The sequence below is a fragment of the Salvelinus fontinalis genome, chromosome 19 (genome assembly GCF_029448725.1).
Source record: "Salvelinus fontinalis isolate EN_2023a chromosome 19, ASM2944872v1, whole genome shotgun sequence".
NCBI classification, from domain to species: Eukaryota; Metazoa; Chordata; class Actinopteri; order Salmoniformes; family Salmonidae; genus Salvelinus; species Salvelinus fontinalis.
Window position 1 is genome coordinate 4,131,483 of NC_074683.1, and position 22,508 is coordinate 4,153,990.

General features: G+C 43.4%; 2 protein-coding genes across 2 annotated transcripts; one reads left to right on the forward strand and one right to left on the reverse strand.

Annotated features, from left to right (window-relative positions):
- The first annotated feature begins 885 nt into the window (after window positions 1-885).
- On the forward strand, window positions 886-11,904 carry LOC129816161 (major facilitator superfamily domain-containing protein 6-like). Its single transcript, XM_055870396.1, has 7 exons — window positions 886-1,367; window positions 2,839-4,455; window positions 7,477-7,574; window positions 8,683-8,844; window positions 9,680-9,778; window positions 10,103-10,368; window positions 10,737-11,904. Exons 2-7 carry the CDS (start codon window positions 2,843-2,845, stop codon window positions 10,896-10,898), a joined length of 2,400 nt encoding a protein of 799 aa, XP_055726371.1. The 5' UTR covers window positions 886-1,367; window positions 2,839-2,842; the 3' UTR covers window positions 10,899-11,904.
- Window positions 11,905-11,971: 67 nt separating this feature from the next.
- Window positions 11,972-21,617, reverse strand: nemp2 (nuclear envelope integral membrane protein 2). The gene is made up of 9 exons (XM_055870397.1): window positions 21,415-21,617; window positions 20,881-20,990; window positions 20,400-20,640; window positions 20,222-20,294; window positions 17,310-17,400; window positions 14,937-15,051; window positions 13,969-14,194; window positions 13,623-13,823; window positions 11,972-13,283 (listed from the first exon to the last, which is right to left on the reverse strand). The coding sequence occupies exons 1-9, from the start codon at window positions 21,515-21,517 to the stop codon at window positions 12,893-12,895; spliced, it is 1,551 nt and encodes a 516-aa protein (XP_055726372.1). The 5' UTR covers window positions 21,518-21,617; the 3' UTR covers window positions 11,972-12,892.
- Window positions 21,618-22,508: the final 891 nt, after the last annotated feature.

The following is a 22,508-nucleotide window of genomic DNA, read 5'->3' on the forward strand; positions in this document are numbered from 1 at the left end:
CATTGAATGTCCCTGAGTGTTCCTGAGCCACCTAGTGGCCAATATTTAATTGCACCTGGGCTGGAATAATACATTATGGCCTTTCTCCTGCATTTCAAAGATGATTGTATTATCTTTTACCAGATCTAATGTGTTATATTCTCCTACATTCCTTTCACATTTCCACAAACTTAAAAGTGTTTCCTTTCAAATGGTAACAAGAAAATGCATATCCTTGCTTCAGGGCCTGAGCTACAGGCAGTTAGATTTGGGTATGTCATTTTACGCGAAAATTGAAAAAAGGGCATATCCTTAAGAGGTTTAATTGAGTTACACAGACATTTTTTATACTTTAAGATTATTTGGACATGATTTGGCGTGAAAATGAGAAGCGGTACCTTTCATCAAAACTCATCATAGTGAGGATATTAATAGTGAGATGTGCAATGCCATTTTGTTTCAAAATTGTATTTATTTCATTAAAATAAGACACCTACAGTAGACTTTAGCTTTTAAGAGTTAATTACAACAACAACAAAAAAAATCAAGATTTAATTTGTAAACTAAATTTTAACACATTCATCTCCGGGGGGGAAGTTACCCCATGAGGGGGCATTTTGGAAAACACCCCTTTTCTAAAAACAACATTTTGTTAAATAACAACAAAAGTGTAAACTGTAGACACCTATTTCCCTTCATAGTTTGTCTGCCTAAGCATAACCATCACCCACATACCACATTTTATCCAAATGTTGCTTTTTTTGTGTCAGCAATTGGACATTGTTCTTAGGGGGAGCTACTTACCCCACGTTACCCCAAGTGCTTTGCTCGACAGGCACAAAGGCAGTTGTTCTATGAGGGAATAGGGCTCATCTCAACGCTCCAAACTGGCTTCCTCTACTCCTTTTCTTTGTCTGCACTAATAAAATAAATTGAGATGTAAAAGCAACTCCCCATTTGCTTACTAGCATATTCTTTCATCCATCCTGTTTTTTCGTTTTAGGATTTGCGCCAATTCTGCGAATAGACAAGGAGAGGAAACCACTTCAGACTATTGAGATGCACTCATTGATTCAATGCTCGGACTCCTTTTAAACTGTGTGTATGCAATCCCTTCCACAGCAGCAGTGTCTCGAACTCCGAAATGGTCTGGCAGTCGTGGGCACTCGAGAAATGACGTCAATGCAAACTTCTCTGAAATAGACGCGTTCAATATTACTTGCCCCATATAATTGTGATTACTATTGAACACTTTTTTTTTTGTCGGTGTGACTTTAAACGATAGTTTATTCACCCGATGACAGTCGTCGCCAATTGGACACCTAAATGATGGACTCAAGAAGATAGGCTACATCCAACAACTTTGAAACTTTGAAACAATAATTTTGGTAAGAAAATATCTCTGTCTATTTGTTTTTTTTCTTCTTCTTAATAATATATTTATTTGTGTACACAGGAATAACAAGCTTAGATATGTCCCTTCGGTGTTTATTTACAATTTTAAGTTGAATGTAGAAAATAACAATTTAATGCGTGGTTACAAGAAGAAACGTTTCTAAGGACATGATAGGTTTTGTCAGAGCTGCGGCAATAAAACAGCGTATTATTCTCTAGTCATATATTTCTCTCGAGCAATGTCTGTCTGGTCTGAGCACAGTTATACAGTTACAGGCTACCATTTATATATAATTGTATAGGCTACAGGGAATAGTGAAGTCATGTCTCCTGCTGTAGAGGCAGTAGCCAAATGGGCTATTATATATTTTCCAAGTCTTTCATATACCCTAGCCCTAACAAAATATAAAAGCTTGAACATCATACTCCGTCACTGTAAAACCAAGTCTTTAGGATGTGAACACATAGCTCAACATTTTTCTGTAACACATTTTCAACATGTCAAGGCATTTAGAATATCAATGAAAATGAGTCACAGTGTTTGGATTGTAATCGCAAGTAAATAGCAGAACATGTTAACTCACTGTAAAGCTTTTTACACACATCAACATGTTTATTCAGCACAAGGCGTTTAGGTGTTAAACACAAGACACTTGGGTTGCTGTTCGAAGGCTGTATTTGAACATTTCCCAGTATGCCTTTTGAGTGAATGTGAGAGATATCAACCCATGCCTGTGTTTGTTAGTGACAGAGACATCATTGTTGCATTCAATACTTTAGTATGTAATCATTCACAACCTTCAATAACAATAACTGCTATTTTGATTTCACAACCAAGACCATCTAAACTGGAACAACTATCTCAGTAACAGGTGCAATAAATCCCTTACAGATTGGATTAGTTTAGAAAAATTGTACAGTATAAGATTAATCAATCAATGTGCTTGAGGAAAGATAGATGTAAAAAAAACTATCAACCTGCAACAAAGCATGCTGGGAAATATGATATTGAGGCCCCTCCAAATCTTTTTGGCTCAGAGTTCATGGAAATTAACTTAACACAGTCGAGTAACAACACCATGCGTTTTTAAAAGATTTCTTGAATCAAATGTCCTGTTCGGTTGTGCTGAAATGTAGGTAAGGTGACAGACATGCCGAATAAATGCCTTATCAGCTTATTACAGTTTATTGTCTTAGCTTGTCATAACCCAAAATGTTGTATTACTCCATTGTTTATGTTTTTGTTGTCGTTTGAGTCTTCGCTAACAAAAAAAGATACAGCTTCAAAATGTCTTTAAAACTATCATTGCAATCTTATGGACATGCCAGCCCATCTCCCATAGCTTGCCAAAATTGTCTGGGTCAGACATTTTTATTACACATTGTTCCTTTAATTCTGGTGGGGGTGAAAAACTGTTTCAGTCATCTCTCTCCCCCTCCCTCTCCCCTTCCCCCCATCCCCAGGGAGATGGCGAGTGACGACCAGGTGGCCATCTTGACAGAAGACGAGGAGGATCAGAAGAGGAAGTATGTCATGGCAGAACCCTTCAACACCCTGTCCAAAACCTTGGATCAGATAGCAGCAGGTGCGGGCCCCACCGCTGCCTCCCAAGGTCCAGCATCACCCCCGACAGACACACCTGCCACCCCCAGCAATGATTGCCTGGAGAGGAACTGCGTGCAGATCGACAACCACTTACTCATCTCCAAGGTCTTCTACTTCTTCTTCTATGCGGCCTATGGGTCCCTGCACCCATTGCTGTCTGTCTACTACAAGCAACTGGGCATGACGCCCAGCCAGAGCGGCCTGCTGGTCGGGATTCGGTACTTCATAGAATTCTGCAGCGCCCCCTTTTGGGGGGTGGTGGCGGACCGCTTCAAGAAGGGCAAGGTGGTGCTGCTGTTCTCCGTCTTCTGCTGGTTGGTGTTCAACAGCGGCATCGGCTTCATCAAGCCTGCCTCCATGACCTGCGTGGAAAGGAAACCTACAGTCGTGTCCCCCACAAGTCCCGCCCAGATCGGTCCGTCGGCCAATCACAGCAGGAACCGCAGGGGTGCGAGTGGAGACTTTTTCCCCCTCCCTTTTGTATCAGACTCAGTTAGCGGTCCCCTGCACAGGTATGTGAGGAGCGATGGTGGTAATATCACTGGACCCAGTACTGTCACAGGACCTGTGCCTTCCTCCACCATCTCCACAACAATGTTGACATCTTCCCCCTCCACCACCACCACCACCAAAACAAAAACAACAACAACAACAAAAACAGTAGCAACAACAACAGCCGGCTCAAAACCTGCCTCAAATCTGACCATGACCAAACCAACCACCACAACCAAAGTCTATGACATCATCTCCAACCACGACCAGGTGCAGACCATCTTCCTCCTGATCCTGCTGGTCATCATCATCGGCGAGTTCTTCAGTGCTCCGGCCGTGACCATCGTGGACACGCGCACCCTGCAGTACCTGGGCCTCCACCGGGACCGCTATGGTCTGCAGAGGATGTGGGGCTCTCTGGGCTGGGGCCTGGCAATGCTGTGCGTGGGCATCTGGATCGACCACACCCACATCAAGCTCTTCATCCAGGGCACCGGCTGCATCGTGCCCGACTACAAGAACTACCAGATAGCCTTTATTGTCTTTGGAGTCCTGATGGCCGTTGCTTTTATAGTGTCTACTCAGTTCTACTTTGAGAGTAGTACTAGTGACCATCGGCCAATGGAGGCACAGGTGGAGGAGGATAAGAGACAGGATATGGAATCTTCTCAAACGTCCAGTGGCGTTTCATCTCCCGAAGGGCATACGGTGGAATCATTAGAATCTCAAAGTTCCATCAGCCAGCGGTTCCTTTATTGGGACCTCCTTCGGCTGCTGTGCAGTGTGCAATACGGCTCAGTGCTCTTCGTGGCCTGGTTCATGGGATTCGGCTACGGCTTCGTGTTCACTTTCCTCTACTGGCACCTGGAGGACCTGAAGGGGACCACCACGCTTTTTGGAGTCTGCTCGGTGCTGAGCCACATCTCGGAGCTGGTAGCCTACTTCACCAGCCACAAGCTCATCGAGCTCATCGGCCATATAAGGTATATCAAGGGGGCATGGGTCAAAAGCAATAGACTGGTCCCAGATCTGTTTGTGTTTCTGTACGTCTTGTCAACTCCTGCGTGACAATAACCCTAGAAGTTGACTAGACAGCACAAACTGATCTGGAACCAGGCAACAAAAGCAAGGCCAAAATTAGATTATTCTGGTATAGTTTGTATGCAAAGTCACAATGTTATTTTATTTCTTTCAGTTTGATTGAAGTCCACATAATAGCTCACCCTTCTTGGAGATTTGATGGGATTTAGGCTTATCAGAAAGGATCATTTGTTCAGACTTTACACTTGTTTACTTTTTGTCAGTGAACTTAAACAACCTCAAGCATTCAGTGAATTCAGTGAATCGACAATCTATGTGAATTTCCTGCCCTGTCCCTGTGGGAACCTGACCAGTAAGCTGAGTGCTAGAGTGACACAATGAGTGAGTGGAGTGTAAGGGAGTTTCAGTGGTGATGCAGTAGCCTGCTAACGGAAGACGTAGGTGTGCTACATAGGCTATAGCAGACCCCCCAACAGCCTCAAACAAACATACGGTCAATTCATAGGATGACAGACATTGGGAGAGCTCTGCTCTGATACATTTCTAAGAGGGAGACCTACTCCCTCCAGCTAGTATGATCTCTTTCTCTCTCTCTCTCTTTCTAAATTGTGATTTATTGTCTGTTTGGATTGGAGAGAGAGAGCGAAAGGAAGGGAGAGGAGGGAAAGGCAGAAACCCAAATGTTGACTAAGTGGGCATTGCCCAAATTGGCACACAGTTTGCAGAATGGACAAGCTGTTTTTTCTAGACATTTGCTATTTTCCAATTCAAAAGCTTTAAATGCAGTGTTTTGCTTAAGGGGAAGGAAATAAACATTGGTAAACAGGAAGACCCATCCAGAGAGCTCTGAGACGTTTTTTTGTCAGTTCTTCCGTCTGCCCTGTGATATTTCTCAGGCGGGTGACACTTGCCAAATCACCCACGCCTATCTATGAACAGGATGAATCATTTGTAATAACAAGGGTTAGCCAAGGGCTGGTCTCCCAGTACAAAGCTACAATGTGCCGCTTATGTTATTCAAATATGGTTGTTTTAAGTGCAGCCAGAGCAGTTTCCTAGACAATGGGAAAGTCTCTAACCATTGCATTCATATTATCAACAAACTATAGATAAACTAACTATGGGTTAGTTTGTAAAAAGCACTGTACGCAGTACTAATACATGTGTAAAAACAACTAACATTTACACCAATATTTATACTTCTTACATTGTAGAGAATGAATGGACAGTGCTGTGCTGAATCGATGGAGGAGAGCTCTGCTCTTCTCCCACAGAGTTCCACTGTGTGTGTGGTGTGTGTGTCTGGACTCTGTCAGATCTTTGTTTGATGGCCTGGTTTCTGCCTGGCCTGCTGGCAGGGCCTGTGGAAGCCTTTTGTTCCTCTGGGGACGTGTGTGCGTATAACCCAATCCTGTCCATTACTTCAGCATGAGGCTCTCCATTGATCTCCTGAACTAAATGCCTGTGCGGATCGATTGGTGAGCACAGAAACACTGTGCAGGGGTTTTTCATATTAGGCTGTTATTCAAATTGCCTGTCTCACTTTAAGATTTGCATGGGTATCTCTCCATGTCTGAGATGTACATGGAGCCTAAGACTATGTGGAGATAAATACTGAAATAGTCGTTGCTGTCTGTGTCTGTTTGTGTCTGTGTATGGTAACACATCGACCAGTTAGATGACTGCTGTGTGTATGAGTCTGTGCATGCCTCCTTTCCTGTCCAGCTCTAGTCTCTGTGCAGCAGTTATCTGGTCCTTGTGACTGGTCCTAGTGTTGTCAGACACAGCCTGCCCCGGGGTTAGAATGACTCACTGTATGACGCAGGCTTAAAGAGCCACACACACCCAGCTTGAAAATAGCTCATGAGAGAAAAAGCCTAAAACGGTACCTATAGCATTGTATGTCCGAGGTCAATATATGTAAAATATGCATACAGTATGTAAACTGGAATTCTTAAATGTGTCAGTATATTTGCATTACTTTTTTGTAGTTGTAATGTGTTCATGCCCACATACACTGAGTATACACAACACACACTCTCTTTCCATGCCATAGACTGACCAGGTGAATCCAGGTGAAAGCTATGATCCCTTATTGATGTCACTTGTTGAATCCCCTTCAATCAGTAGATGAAGAGTAGGAGACAGGTTAAAGAAGGATTTTTAAGCCTTGAGACACTTGAGACATTGATTGTGTATATGTGCCATTCAGAGGTTGAATGGGCAAGACAAAAGATTGAAGTGCCTTTGAACAGGGTATTGGTAGTAGGTGCCATGCGCCTTTGTTTGTGTCAAGAACTGCAACACTGCTGGGTTTTTCACGCTCAACAGTTTCTCGTGTGTATCAAGAATGGTCCACCACCGAAAGGGCATCCAGCCAACTTGACACAACTGTGGGAAGCATTGGAGTCAACATGGGCCAGCATCCCTGTGGAACACTTTTGACACCTTGTAAAGTGCATGCCCCGACGAATTGAAGCTGTTCTGAGGGCAAAAAAGGGGGGAGGGTGCAACTCAATATTAGGAAGGTGTTCCTAATGTTTGGAATATTCAGTGTATGTAACAGCACATTTCTGGGGGGGGAAAGGGGAGTATGGTGAATCAGGTCAAGGGTTTGATTGGACAGGATGTTGTCATAGGAAACGGGCACCAAACATCCAACAGTGTGGGAATGAAGGACATAGAAGTCTGTTCAGAATGATACAGAAGTCTGTTCAGAATGATACAGAAGTCTGTTCAGGAACAGTTCGGGTTTAACCTCTAAGCTTTGGCCTTACTTTCACCTGCAACTCCGTTGATATGTAATAACTTGCTATAGCTTTAGGATAGTTTTAGGGTTATGTTGGGGAGTGGTGGATGGTTAGTTAATCAAAGAGGTGAAAGTTCATCATCTATAAACCATCTGTAGTGGACTATTGAAATAGTGTTATCTGACCTTCTCCTCCTCCCCTTTTCCTCCCCAGGGTGCTGTACATCGGGCTGGCCTGCAACACGGCCCGCTATCTGTACATCTCCTACCTGGAGAACGCCTGGGTTGTCCTGCCCATGGAGGTCCTTCAAGGTGAGGTTACACCGGGTCTCGGGCCTCATGGCACTGCAACGCATGCGATATCTGTTGACTTAGCTTAGCATAAGTGTTGACATTAGATTGAAAGGAGGAGGAAGTAGTGTTTGGACTGGGAGCCCTCAGTGCACTTAGGTTGTTGCCATGTTGCCTCTCAGAGTTCATTTCAGGAAAGGATAGCTTCCCTCAATGACAAGAAAAGCTTGTCCTTCGCCTGGAAAACGCCCCTTTCCTCCGTATCTAGACTACTCTGATAGCCACATTTAGGCCATGAATTACAACGTTGCAGCTATACACGAATAAGTAACATTGAAGGATGCTTATAATGATTGTAATCATTCACTAGAGGCGTAACAACACCAAATAACTATGTTTAGAGACACTTAGAGACACACACAATCTCATTTCAAAATCTAGTAGTAGTATGACAGTAACAAACAAGACGAACAAATGATGGCCGTAGCTCTGGTCTGGGAGGATAGTGACGATATGGGCTAGCTAAAGAGCTGAATAGGGGGCGAGGCAAGCCAGACAGGCCTAAGGAGGGTATGGTAGCAGGTTTGATTGCTTTGTCCTATTATTGGTAGCTATACAATGAGAAAATGAGGTGTGTTGGATGTAAACTGGCTAGTTGAGCCAGTTCAAACATGACACACCCAAGCGAGTGTTAATGACGATGGTTAAGTCCACTCTCTCTCGCCTGTCACCTGCCACGAACACACACAGGACATGTCCTCCCTTTGACATCAATTAGAAAATGTCTCCCAAAATGTATTTTCTTTCCCTCCCAAATAGTCTGGTGTTGTATACAGCTTTTAATGAAAACAAATTACAGTTTAACGGGTCTGTTTGTTTGTTTCTGGTTATATACAAAAATGTGAAAGGGACTTCATTTAAATGTTTGTTCTACGGATGTTTCTTGTCATGACCTACTACTGTATATCTCTGGGGAGGTTTAATGATATTAAATTAACAAGCCAATAACTTGGCCTAATCGTATTACTCCCTGCCCTGACCTAGTGTAATGATGTATGTGTATTTGTGGATGTGCCTGAGTGTGTGTTTCTCTCTTTCACTCAGTCTCTCTGTATCTCTGTCTATCTAGGTGTGACCCATGCCTCAGTGTGGGCAGCGTGTATCTCCTACCTGAGTGCTGCTGTGCCTCCAGAGCTGAGGACCTCTGCCCAGGGTATCCTCCAGGGCCTGCACCTGGGGCTGGGCCGGGGCTGTGGGGCCATGGTGGGGGGAGTGTTTGTCAACTTCTTTGGTAAGAGCCACTGTGATGAAAAAACCCCAGCTGGATTGTATCGGAGTTGTATTGAATTGAATTGCGTATCTCCCAGTTCAACCAATGAGAGATGGAACTGTTGGTGTCACTCGTTAAAGGTACAATTTGTTAAATGTTCATTAATTGAAATTACCATTGAGAAGAGCAGTAATTATTGCAGATTCCAGATTACAGCTTCAACGGTGACTTCTACATGACCAACTCACAGTCATAGTGGTCCCACATGCATTTTCAAAATGTTTTACAACGCCTCCCCTCCTTATAAAGATGCCCTGTCCTCTGTGGTTTTCATAAGATAATCCAGGTCTTAACTTTTAATAAACTACCACCAGTCCCATCTAAATCATAAGGATAGGAATTACATGGTCTGGAATGCATTTGGCTGCACTCTCAGAATAGCAATGCTGTGTGTCTCTCTCTATGCCCTGAAATGTTTTTTGGGGGGGGGGTAAAATATATCCCTTACAGTGCTGAAATTGATATATATTTTTTCAGTTTCAGTGTTATATGAAAAGCAATGAAATACATAAAAGTATTTGAAGATTGTTTCCAAAGCCTAGGGCCCTCAAACTCAATGCTGGACCTCGAAGCCAGTTCCACTGCATTCTTTCATTGTTCCCCTCTAATCAGGGACTGATTTAGACCTGGGACACCAGATACGTGCAATTAATTATCAGGTAGAACAGAAAACTAGCAGGCTTCGGATCTCGTAGGGTAAGAGTTGAATACCCCTGTTCTAGGGAGTAAGGGCTAGGGGTTGATTTGGAATTAAGAAATACTGTGAACACTTTTGTCTATTTGGGATATGGTTTAGGAGCAGCCCACACCTTCAGAGGGATAGGAATCGCCTCCCTCGTCATCCTCCTCCTCTTCGCTCTCATCCAATGGCTGGCTGTGCAGAGTGGGGAGAAAAGTATGTGTTAATAAAGTTGATCCTATCCTACCCTGTCTGCTTCAGGCTGTGCCTCTGCATGAGCTTACAGAAAAATAGCATTTGCTGCACCTATTATGCCCCTTAATGAAGAAGTGACTGGCTCCCAATGTGGCAAGCATACCATGTACTACCACTAACTCTAACTCCAGTTTTTCTATCAGCAACTGAGATATTCATAGACATTAGAATGCTGAATGAATCATGTTTAGGATGTTAATAATAGGGGTAGTTGTTAACCCAGACATCTTAGCAGAATAAGCATTTTTAATCGTTATGAAAAATGTTGCTTACGTTGTTTTCCAGATACCAAAATGCTGGCGGAGAACATTCCCGTCCCCTCCAGTCCTGTTCCCATAGCAACCATCGATGTTATCCAATCAGATAACGTCGCCGCAACAACGCCACCACCAAGGAAGACCAAGCACCAGGAGGAGCAGGAGGACATGAGCAAGCCCGCCTGGGTGGTGTCCGCCTCGCCCTGGGTCTCCCTGGCCTTCGCCCTGCACCAGATCAGAGAGATCGCTGTCCTGGCCAGGAGCAGCCCTGCCAACAACCATCAGCCGCTCGAGGTAGGTAGACAGGGTGGCAGCTCGTGGGGTTTAGGCATAGACTTCTAGGTTCAGGCTGTGATTTGAGGCTGGGCCCAAAGGTGCATGTCACTGGGCAGAGAATGGAACAGTAGGTGGTTTATGTGGAACACAAGTGGTTTATCTAGAGATTTGTACATGTTCCAGCCAAGGTTCCATGTTGTATGATGTCCTCCTGAGAATTGTATTTTTTTATGTCATGTGTTCCATTTCGAAGAAAGGTGAGAATATAATACCTGCCTTTAGAACTGTATTTTATGAGGGTATTTTTGCATATCTGTGCCAAGTACTATACTTACAGTATTACAAATAACTATGATGCAACACTTTATCCTTGCTCTGTTTGGTAGGAGATCAATGAGATCAGCACAGATGAACCAACAGAGGAAACCTCCCAGTCCTCATCTCAAGACCCCCCCAGCAGGTCCCCACAGACGGGACCCCCCCTACCTGACCAGGATCACCCTATGCCTGCTGACCAACCACCCCTCCCCACTGGCCACACACAGTAAAGGGGGAGCACATTGCACATTTTGAGGAACTGTCCCAAAATGTTTTCCAAGCAACACCACCAACCGACAGAGTCAAGGGCTGGCGGAAGTCCAGTTATTAAAAGAGTGAAGAGTATGGTTTTACAGACTGGACAGAAGAAAAATACAGGCCAAAATGAGAGGTTATATTTGTCCTCTTAGCAGAGGACTTAACCAGTGCCTTTAGGGATATGAGGAAAAGCTCTTGCCTTGAAGTAGCTACTGTTGCACTTTCAAATGGATGTAAAAATGTTAAGTTATTTTTTTAAACTTGGAAATCTGGATATTAGGTTTGATTGAATAGGGTTCTATTTGTCTCAATGGCCCTCAAACTGATCAAGTGCCTGAGCCTCGTCATAGGTTGGTGATTCACACTCATGCAGAAGTGACACACTCAATCTAAATAGCTATGTGTGTAATGGCTGCTTACATAGAGTTTAGGGGCACGTTCAATAGGAAAACGTTGTGGAATGTTGCAGATAGAAATGTTATGATTGGAACTGACAGAAAGTCAGAGAGACATGTTTGTTCTACATACTAGGCTATATCTGGAACAAGTTGCTCTCCTGAATGTGGCCCTGCTATTACATGTAAATGTTTACTGTGTCGAGTCTGACTATCAACCACTGATGCCGTGGGAAAAATACTTATTTCAAAAAGGTTTATGAAGTGATCGTGTCAGATATGATATCCACCAGGCTTTCAGGGTCTGTAATGTCTATTTAACTATTACTCCATTAGTTATGGAGATCTCCCCTCTGTGAATGTATTTTCACATGCATATTTGTCTAATGCCTGGCCAAAATTTCACAAACATAAAATATTGAACCAGTCTTATTTAGACAGAAATTGCAAATATGTCAAACTGCTTTACTCCAGGACTATCTAAAACTGTTCAGACGTTGTAATGACCTGACCATTTTACATGACATGGCTTGTCTGCTATGTAGCCTAAGCCTATTTATTTTAAATCAGGCAAGCTTTACTACTCTCAGTGCTCTGTGGCCTTTTTGTATCTCTTTAAGGTGAAACATCAGTTCACAATACAATGTCACTGGAGAAAGATGGGCTTATTTATTAATTGAAACAAACCTTAAAAAGAATCATCCTTGGATCATAATGACCCAAATCATCATTCCCAAAATACAAAAACATAAAAAAATGATGTTTGATATAAAATTACAATAAACTTTCTTTTTTTTCTGGCCTGCGGGAGAAAAACATTGCTTTTGACAGATTTGGTCCAATCAAAATCTCCCTTCGATGTTTACAGCATGTGATCGGCTGTTCTGGCTGTCAAAGGCGGCAACTTCCTAAGCAGCCAGGTGGGGGCGGTAGATAGTAGTTGACTGGATTCCACAGCCAAGCAGAGAGTACGTGAGAGTTTGTTACAGTGACCCAGCAGGGAAGCAGGTCTCATAACCCCAGGCACTTACCACACACAGGAGGAGGAAAAAACGATGTACTCATGATTGTTGCTGGTTTACCTGAGAGCTGTAAACATGAGTTCAAAGTCATTCTTGTGATTCCTGCAATTATGATGCAGAGTTTTGGATTCGAGATGGAGAATTCTGCTTTGATTTCATTTGCAGTGTAGAGTGGGAACCCCAAAGTCAGATTAACTCAAGGCTCCCCCTTAAAAATATACATATATCTCTGAGCCAGGATAGGATAGGCACACCAAGTCTCCCGTCTCCTCTTAGGTGGAATTATGATTCACAATCACTCGGACTAGATTTATAGTGGGATTCTATTTGGGACATATGATGAAGCTTAATTTATACTCCTAGCTGTTAATGTGTTTTATGTCGATTCATTCTGTATGAAGATGTTGATCAATCATTCAATCGAGTTCATAAATCACTTAAATATTTTTTGCCAGCATGTTCGACCCCAAAGATCAACCTGAGTGGTATTGCCCCCTAGTGGCCATATTAGGAACCAACCTGTCCACTACAGAGGTTTAAAGTCTGATCTTAGAACAGCTCCATGTCCTCCTCCTCAACGTCCTCGATGACATGGGGCTCTGAAGGCGGGGTGAAGGCGGCAGGGGCGGGAGGATAGGGAGGGTAGAAAGGGGTGGAATAGGGTGGGGGCTGCCAGGGGGCGGAGCTGTCCGGACGGGGCATGGTGGTGGGGGTGGTTGGTGTGTAGAGGGGGAGGGGGCTAGGTGTAGGCGGAGCCCTGACAGAGCTGTCCATCTCGTCTTCGCTGAGGTCCTCGTCAGCGCCCAGCCCCAGCACCCTGTGCTGGGCGGAGTTGAAGAGCATGTCCTCGTTGTTGGCTGCACCCGGGCCGTACTGCTGTCCGTGATTCTGCTGCTCCCCCGGGGTCACGTGGCCGCCGCCCGTCAGGAAGGCTGCAAACCTAGAAATGTCATTTAGCAGAGAGTTGAGTTGTTCACCAGCACTCCGTTCAGTCAAGCTCTCATCATCTGGGTGCTTTTAGAGCAGAAAGTTCCGAATATTTGTGTGTCAGTCTCCTACTGTTGTGATGTTTTAAATGCAGGGAGCTATTCTTATCCGTATTTTTTGAAACTGCACTGTCGGTTAGGGTCTCGTAAGTAAGCATTTCACTGTAAGCTCTACACCTGTTGTATTCGGCGAATGTGACTAATACAATATGATTTGATTTGGATCCTGAGGACAAGATGTGTTCTACTTTAGTTAGGATGTGAGTAGTGTAGTTCGCGTGTTTGTCCCGTACCGTTGTGGGGAGCGTAGTCGGAGGACCATTTCCCAGGCAGGGAAGCCAGGCGTAGTGCAGAGCCTCCTGAGCTCCTCAAGGGAGGCTGTGGTGTGCACCTCCCCCTGCTCTCTGTACTCCTCATCTGTGAGGAGGCGTACCTGGGGCTTCCTGCTACGCCCAAACACACGCAAGAGAGAGGAAAGGAGACGCCCTGTTAGCCTGGGGGAGAGAGGGAGAGACAGCCATCAATCAAACACACAACTTTGGATCAAAGCATCTGCTAAAAAGCCTCTACTATTAATCTCCATTACCCAAATCCACCTTAGTAGCATATCTAATGTCAAACCACAAATTGACTGTGTACCTGCATGTCGCCAGCAGCAGTCTGTAGGCATAGGGCAGAGCCTTGAGCACCAGCAGGATGCCCAGGAGTAGGTAGGAAGCCTGGGGGTAGGTCACTCCGTAGTACATGAGGCCCATGGCCAGGCACTGGAGCCCCCAGGTCAGTAGGGACAGGGTGCGCTCGCTGCTGATGGGCCCGTGCTTGTAGCAAACCGCCCAGCTGATCAGGCCCGTTACTACCAGGTAGCCTGGAAATAGAGAAAATGATGAAGTGATGGAAAGAGGAAGAGGGAGAGAGAAATGGAGAGATCTGTTGGTTCTATGTGATTATGATATTTTTATAGAGAAAGCAACATAAGCAAAGACACAGAAACAAAAACGTAACCGGTTAAGATGAAATACTCCAATTGAAAGCCCTGTGTAATTGGAACAGTGGAACCCAGTGGATTTGAGGCATGCCAGTAAGGGTGAAAAGAACACATTTGAAAGCTAATCCACCTAAAGCCCTTTTGTTTCCAAGCACAGAAATCAATGTTCCAGCAGCATTGCCGCGCGCTCTTAATCCTAACGTGCCTGCGGATTCAACCATTTTCAACCCAGTGTGTGCATAGACAGAGGGCAAATTGATTTGGCAGAAAATCCACTCCATTGAGGAGTGTGGAGAGGCAGTCAGTAACTGTAGGCTACTTCACCACTCCACATCCACTTGGCCCTCTTATTATGACAGACTCCTGGGAGTGAATGACTCAGAGTGGACACTGACCCATCCTCATTAGTCATGAAAATATTACGGTATCATGTCTGTAGTGAGAGCATATCATTTATCAGGAGCCTTCATGTAAACAGTGTTCATACTGGGTTCAAATGTGCAAGGCCTCGCAAAGACAGCATTTCAATGTAGGCTAAATGCTTCCTACTGCTAACTGAACAGTTCAAGTCTTAGTTACTGACCTTATTTTAAGCAACAATCTCTTAACTAAACCAACTCACCCAAGGCATGTCTCCAGTAGAGCGTCGTGATGTCTTCCCAGTGGTTGAACAGCGTCTGGTATCCCAGGTAGGACAGGCCGGAGCCAGCACCAACCAGCGTGATGAACATGGCCCTCTGGAGGTGACACAGGCAGGTAATATAACAAGGCAAGCCTAATTCATCTGAGCCACCCAGAGGACTCTTTCTCTATTGAATAACTCTCTCCAAATGTTGGATTCTACAGTTAAAGACATCTCTCTTTAGGATAAGCCAGGCCAGAGTGACACGTTTGGGGTATGGCCATCTGATTTTACAGGCACGGTGGAGGCTATGTCCAAAAGGGCAAGTTCTGAGGGGGCTGGGGTGGTAGGCTAACCCTCGGTTATGGAGGGCATATCTCCTAGCTAAGAATAAGTGTATGTTTGGTCCAGGAAAGGGTGTCTCCCATCACTTTAAACTAAAACTAATTTCGATCAATCACCCTGATTAATCATTTGGATCAAGTCTTTAGGCAGTGCAATGACCTTTTATATTTTTTATTTTATTTATTTTTATTTTACCGTTATTTTACCAGGTAAGTTGACTGAGAACACGTTCTCATTTGCAGCAACGACCTGGGGAATAGTTACAGGGGAGAGGAGGGGGATGAATGAGCCAATTGTAAACTGGGGATTATTAGGTGACCATGATGGTTTGAGGGCCAGATTGGGAATTTAGCCAGGACACCGGGGTTAACACACCTACTCTTACGATAAGTGCCATGGCATCTTTAATGACCTCAGAGAGTCAGGACACCCGTTTAACGTCCCATCCGAAAGACGGCACCCTACACAGGGCAGTGTCCCCAATCACTGCCCTGGGGCATTGGGATATTTTTTAGACCAGAGGAAAGAGTGCCTCCTACTGGCCCTCCAACATCACTTCCAGCAGCATCTGGTCTCCCATCCAGGGACTGACCAGGACCAACCCTGCTTAGCTTCAGAAGCAAGTCAGCAGTGGTATGCAGGGTGGTATGCTGCTGGCAATATACAGTGAGCTCCAAAAGTATTGGGACAGTGTCAAATGTTTTGGATCTGTACTCTGGACTTGAAATTATACAATAACTATGAGGTTGAAGTGCCGACTGTCATTAATGTAGATATATTTAGAAACATATTATATTCTTAATTACAATAAAAGTACATCCAAAATGACAATACATTATTTACCATTAATTTACATTGGGCACAAAATAATCTGAAACACAACCAAAACAAACAGCAAACGCATCCAACAAGTTTGTAGAGTCACAAGCTTGATGTAATCATTACGTGCTATGAATAGGGCACCAAATATGACACAATCTTTACCACTTTAATACACATAAGTGAATTTGGCTCACAAGGTGAAAAATCTGCCGATCTGTCCTTGAGCATGACTAGCTAAATTATAAGGCAATTCAGAGAAACACTCATGACTCCATTCTAAGCACACCAAAATAACGATCTGCTTCTATGAATTTGCCTTGTGATAACCTAACACTGTAAGGTCGTATTTTATTATTTAGCTAATCATGTTGGCAATATAAAAAACGTTCAAATTATGCCCACCTGACCCAGATGCGTTTTCACAATACAAGAAACATAGGTTCATTGTTTTCAGGACAACCCAGGGTATAAACCATGCCAGCTTGTAACTGTACATCAAACATAGTGATCATAAACGTTTATACAATATGTTACATGAGTGTTATTATATGGAAAAGTGAAGTGCACATTTGGACTCACGGGTGTTTTGCTTGCTTGAATAATAAAAAGCATGAGCTGGTGCACACCTAAAGAAAGTTGGTAGAGGTGCTGAATAACAGCGAGCAAACTATAGGCTGTAGAAAATGATGGAGAGTTGCACGCACTATATACAAGCTTACAGTCATTTATTAGTTTAAAATGTTTCAGCGTCACTGTGCCTTCTTCAGGTTGTATATTACATGAGTTTAATGACATGGAAAAGTGAAGTGCACGAGTGTTTGGCTTGCTTGCATGAGATCAAAGCGGTATTTATTATAATCCTTAACGTCTTTCAATATACATTGAGTCCTCGTAATTTACAGCATTTGCTTCACTCAGACAACAAAACAAATTCAAAAGTTGCCAAATTAGCAGGAGGGATGGAGCAACTTCTGTCAAAACCCATACAGAGCTGTTAAGTGGAGACCCTGAGCTCTGACGTCATGTATAGAATGTTACTGTACAGCCACTGCATGCACGTGTAAATGGCTATGGTAAAACAAAGCAGGAAAATTAAGTAGAGTGCATTGACCGTACTGATTAGCAAAGCTTGTCAAATTGAAATGTGGGGCTCCTTTTATAATTAGCCTAAAGCAATAACAGCTTGAGCCTAAAGGTGATTCTTACCGGTATAGCGTTTTTCAGGATCAACAGCAGAAAGACAACAATTGAGAGAACTCCCACTGAGATTCCTGAGGAATAAAAAAACAAAGAACTCCTGCCAAAAAAGAAAAATATACATTATTGTTTTCTGTAGTACCACTATTCAACCTAGAATAGCTCAATCACAGGATCAATTCAGTTGTAGAACTACAGTGACTTCGGAAAGTATTCAGAACCCTGAACTTATTCCACATTTTGTTACGTTACAGCCTTATTCTAAAATGTATAAAACAAATATAAATCCTCATCAATCTACACACAATACCCCATAATGACAGAGCAAAAACAGATTTTTTGAAAACATAAATATCACATTTACATAATTATTCTGACCCTTTACTCAGTACTTTGTTGAAGCACCTTTGGTAGCGATTACAGCATTGAGTCTTCTTGGGTATGACGCTACAAGCTTGGCACACCTGTATTTGGGGAGTTTCTCCCATTCTTCTCTGCAGATCCTCTCAAGCTCTGTCAGGTTGGATGGGGTGCGTTGCTGCACAGCTATTTTCAGGTCTCTCCAGAAATGTTTGATCGGGTTCAAGTCTGGGCTCTGACTGGGCCACTCAAGGACATTCAGAGACTTGTCCCGAAGCCACTTCTGCGTTGTCTTGGCTGTGTGCTCAGGGTCGTTGTCCTATTGGAAGATGAACCTTTGCCTCAGTCTGGGGTACTGACCACTCTGGAGCAGGTTTTCATCAAGGATCTCTCTGTACTTTGCTCCGTTCATCTTTGCCTCGATCCTGACTAGTCTCCCAGTCCCTGCCGCTGAAAAATATCCCCACAGCATGATGCTGCCACCATCATGCTTCACCGTAGAGATGGTGCCAGGTTTCCTCCAGACGTGACGCTTGGCATTCAGACCAAAGAGTTCAATCTTGGTTTCATCAAACCAGAGAATCTTGTTTCTCATGGTCGGAGAGCCTTTAAGTGCCTTTTGGCATACTCCAAGCAGGCTGTCATGTGCTTTTTAGTGAGGAGTGGCTTCCGTCTGGCCACTCTACCATAAAAGCCTGATTGGGGGAGTGCTGCAGAGATGGGAGAATCTTCCAGAAGGATAACCATCTCCACAGAGCAACTCTGGGGCTCTCGCAGAGTGACCATCGGGTTCTTGGTCACCACCCTGACCAAGGCCTTTCTCCCCCGATTGCTCAGTTTGGCCGGACGGCCAGCTCTAGGAAGAGTCTTGGTGGTTCCAAACTTCTTCCATTTAAGAATGATGGGGGCCACTGTGTTCTTGGGGCCCTTCAATGCTGCAAACATTTTTTGGTACCCTTCCCCAGATCTTTGCCTCAACACAATCCGGTCTCTGAGCTCTACAGACAATTTCTTCGACCTCATCAATCAATCAATCAAATTCATTTATAAAGCCCTTTTTACATCAGCCGATGTCATAAAGTTCTACACAGAAACCCAGCCTAAAACCCCAAACAGCAATCAATGCAGATGTAGAAGCACGGTGGCTAGGAAAAACTCTCTAGAAAGGCAGAAACCTAGGAAGAAACCTAGAGAGGAACCAGGCTCTGAGGGGTGGCCAGTCCTCTTCTGGCTGTGCCGGATGGAGATTATAACAGTACATGGCCAAGATGTTCAAACGTTCATAGATGACCAGCAGGGTCAAATAATAATAATCACAGTGGTAATAGAGGGTGCAACATATCAGCACCTCAGGAGTAAATGTCAGTTGGCTTTTCATAGCCGATCATTCAGAGTTAGAGACTGAAGGTGAGGTAGAGAGAGAGGGTCGAAAACAGCAGGTGCGGGACAAGGTAGCACGTCCGGTGATCAGGTCAGGGTTCCATAGCCGCAGACCGAACAGTTGAAACTGGAGCAGCAGCACGACCAGGTGGACTGGGGACAGCAAGGAGTCATCAGGCCAGGTAGTCCTGAGGCATGGTTCTAGGGCTCAGGTCCTCCGAGAGAAGAGAAAGAGACCTCATGGCATGGTTTTTGCTCTTACATGCACTGTCAACTGTAGGACCTTATATAGACAGGTGTGTGCCTTTTCAAATCATGTCCAATCAATTGAATTTTGGATGATCAATGGAAACAGGATGCACCTGAGCTCAATTTTGGGTCTCATTTCAAAGGTAAATACGGCATTTCTGTTTTGCTATTTTTTGCAAACATTTCTAAAAATCTGTTTTCGCTTTGTCATGATGGGGTATTGTGTGTAGATTGCTGAAGATTTGTATTTATTTCATCCATTTTAGAATACGGCTGGTAACAAAATGTGGATAAAGTCAAGGGGTCTGAATATTTTCCGAAGGCCCTGTATATGTGGCCTACTGGATGGTTCTTCTTCTGCTACTGAAATATTCACATTTTTAAAGGAGCAGTGCATTCAAAAACGTGATTTTTTCTGTGTTTTATATATATTTACACACTATGAGGTTGGAATAATATTGAAATTGTGAAAATTATTATAACGCACTTTTAATGTAAGAGCTGTTTGAAAAGACCACCTGAAATTTCAGCTTGTTTGGCAAGGTGGGTTTTTGATATAATTTAATAGACCAATAACTAAGAGAGCTTGCCCTGCTCTCTGCTAATAACAGATAGTTTTCAGGATGCACATCCCTCCCATAAGGCTCCTCCAATTAGGCCCATCTCTCAGACCACTCCCAGACAGTCGTAGCAAAATTATTGCTTCAGAAATTGCATTTAGCTGAGAAGCTATTTTTGTTTATTTTTGACCATTTTAATTTAAAACAATCACAGTAAGGTACTAAATTCTTACCCAGAAATGTTTTGATGTTGAGATAAAAATGTCTGCATTGGACCTTAAAGTCTCACACTGCATGTTTACCAGGACAATAGGATTGAGAGCTACTAAATATAACTAACACACACACAGCGTGAGAATGGTAAAACCTTACCTACACAAAGCCCCAGCAAAGTAGAAGAGGGCAAGGCCACATGCAAAGAGTCCAAATCGTATTTTATTTAACCCTGTAAGTAAAGAGTATGGCTGTTAATAATCATTCTGAACTTTAGACCAAACCGGTAGGTTAACTGCAATAACTAACAACAACAACAACAATAAGATAATCTCACGTTTGCCCCTGACATGTAGAGAGTGCTCAGAATTGGCCCTCGGGGTCTTCACCATGAAGCACACATCCTCCTGTTCCAGTGGGATGTCCAGGCTCTTCTCCCTGGCCACACTGGGGCTGGGAGGCCAATAGTGGTTGACCAGGCACCGTGACAACGTGAGGAAGTGGCCTGGCTCGTAGCAGTTCCTGGTCCCCTCCATGGGGTACACAATGTAGACCCCTTCTTCACCTGTCACACGCACCTTGAAGAAGAGTCAGATAGATGCATTATATGAGCAATGTTTGGTTTGTTGCTGTTACAACATAGTAACGACAACTATCATGTCATTGCAGTAACTTGGCTAATTTATTGTATGGGAGCATATAGACACACACAAAAAGTGTCTCGTGTTTGGTGTACATATGTGTATCAAAAGTGAATCATGAGCTGTTGTGAAGCAAGCACCCATGGTATACCTACAAGACATGTGTAGCTTTCTTACCTGAAAGGTGGACCAGATGTCTTTCCATTTGATCACTGTGCCAGAACTGTAACAGAAACATCTTGTTCCAAAATGGGTGGTGTTTTGACTTTCTTTAAGATATGTGCAGTCTGGAAGAATACAACAATAGCTTGTTAATCAGACATAGTAGCTATATTTAATGTGAAATTAGTAAGCTAGTTAGTTTACTAATGGCTAGTACGTTACCTAGCTAAAATAGTTAGTAGCTAGCTAGCTAAGTAAATTCACAAGATTATTGCTCTTCGTGGACTAGCTAATGTTAATGGCTAATTTAGCTAACGTATGTAGTTGGCTAACGTTACTACTAGCAAACGTTGCTCTGAATTAATTGACAGACCAATCATACAGTAATATGGATGTTACACAAAATAAACCGACTAGTTAGCTAAATAGCCAACTAGCTAGCTACGTTACCTAAGAACAATAGTGGATAGGGGGGGGGGGGGGGGGGATACTGTCGTTAGCAAGATAGGCTAGCTAACGTCACAGTCATTACTTAGCTACAACATTCACCTGCGTCTGAAAAGCCAAGGCTTCCTTCAACTTGTACACATACGACATTTGCCAGTACAGCTAAAATGGATAAAATGGATATATCGGAGCAAGGATTCATCATTCCTAGTTGTTGTTAGCAGGCAAGCTATTGTTGTTTACTGTACTTTCAAATTCGGTGGTTACGAATTAGACCAAAGTAAACGATATTGATAAACATATCAAGTTTTTCTCTGGTGAACAAACTATCTACATGTATGTTTTTCGAATATATATTTATACGCTTTGATGTTGTTTTACAATCATTTAACAGCTAGAGCTTGCATCACGTACTTTCAGTTGTAGTTCACGCAACCGTGATTGATTGCTTTAGCCTTGATCAGTATCTGCATTGAAACTGAAAGCGTGACAAGAATGAGTGTGTTTAGGCAATTTCTGGCTAAATAATAGGTGTTGCAAGAAATAAGCAAGTTATTATTTTATCAATAATAACACCATTGCCTGGGACAGTTTGATGATTTCCGACTCCGAGTACCTTTGGGTGCCACCTGTGGTTCCCCCTCGTGGATCCTTAAGGAAGATGTGAAATACATTTTTTAAATGTTTTTTTATTCACCTTAATGTAACCAGGGAGGCTAGTTGAGAACAAGTTAATTTACAACTGCGACCTGGCCAAGATAAAGCAAAGCAGTGCGACACAAACAACACACAGAGTTACACATGGAATAAACGAACATGCAGTCAATAATACCATAGAAAAAAGTATATATACAGTGTGTGCAAATGAGGTAGGATAAGGGAGGTAAGGCAATAAATGGGCCATATTGGCGAAATAATTACAATATAGCAATTAAACACTGGAGTGATAGATGTCCAGACGATGAGTGTGCAGGTAGAGATACTAGGGTGCAAAGGAGCAAAATAAATAACAGTATGGGGGATGAGGTAGTTGGATGGGCTATTTACAGATGGGCTATGTACAGGTGCAGTGATCTGTGAGCTGCTCTGACAGCTGGTGCTTAAAGTTAGTGAGGGAGATATGAGTCTCCAGCTTCAGTGATTTTTGAAGTTCGTTCCTGTCATTGGCAGCAGAGAACTGGAAGGAAAGGCGGCCA

Excerpts from the sequence above, each read along its gene's own strand:
- LOC129816161 (XM_055870396.1), top strand. The coding sequence starts at position 2,843 with ATGGCGAGTGACGACCAGGTGGCCATCTTGACAGAAGACGAGGAGGAT. Across the intron at positions 7,575-8,682 it reads GCCCATGGAGGTCCTTCAAG|GTGTGACCCATGCCTCAGTG; the intron begins GTGAGGTTACAC and ends CTGTCTATCTAG. Across the intron at positions 10,369-10,736 it reads ACAACCATCAGCCGCTCGAG|GAGATCAATGAGATCAGCAC; the intron begins GTAGGTAGACAG and ends TCTGTTTGGTAG.
- nemp2 (XM_055870397.1), bottom strand. The coding sequence starts at position 21,517 with ATGATGAATCCTTGCTCCGATATATCCATTTTATCCATTTTAGCTGTA. Across the intron at positions 20,295-20,399 it reads TCTACATGTCAGGGGCAAAC|GGTTAAATAAAATACGATTT; the intron begins GTGAGATTATCT and ends CTTTACTTACAG. Across the intron at positions 13,824-13,968 it reads CTGCTGCTGGCGACATGCAG|GCTAACAGGGCGTCTCCTTT; the intron begins GTACACAGTCAA and ends TCTCTCCCCCAG.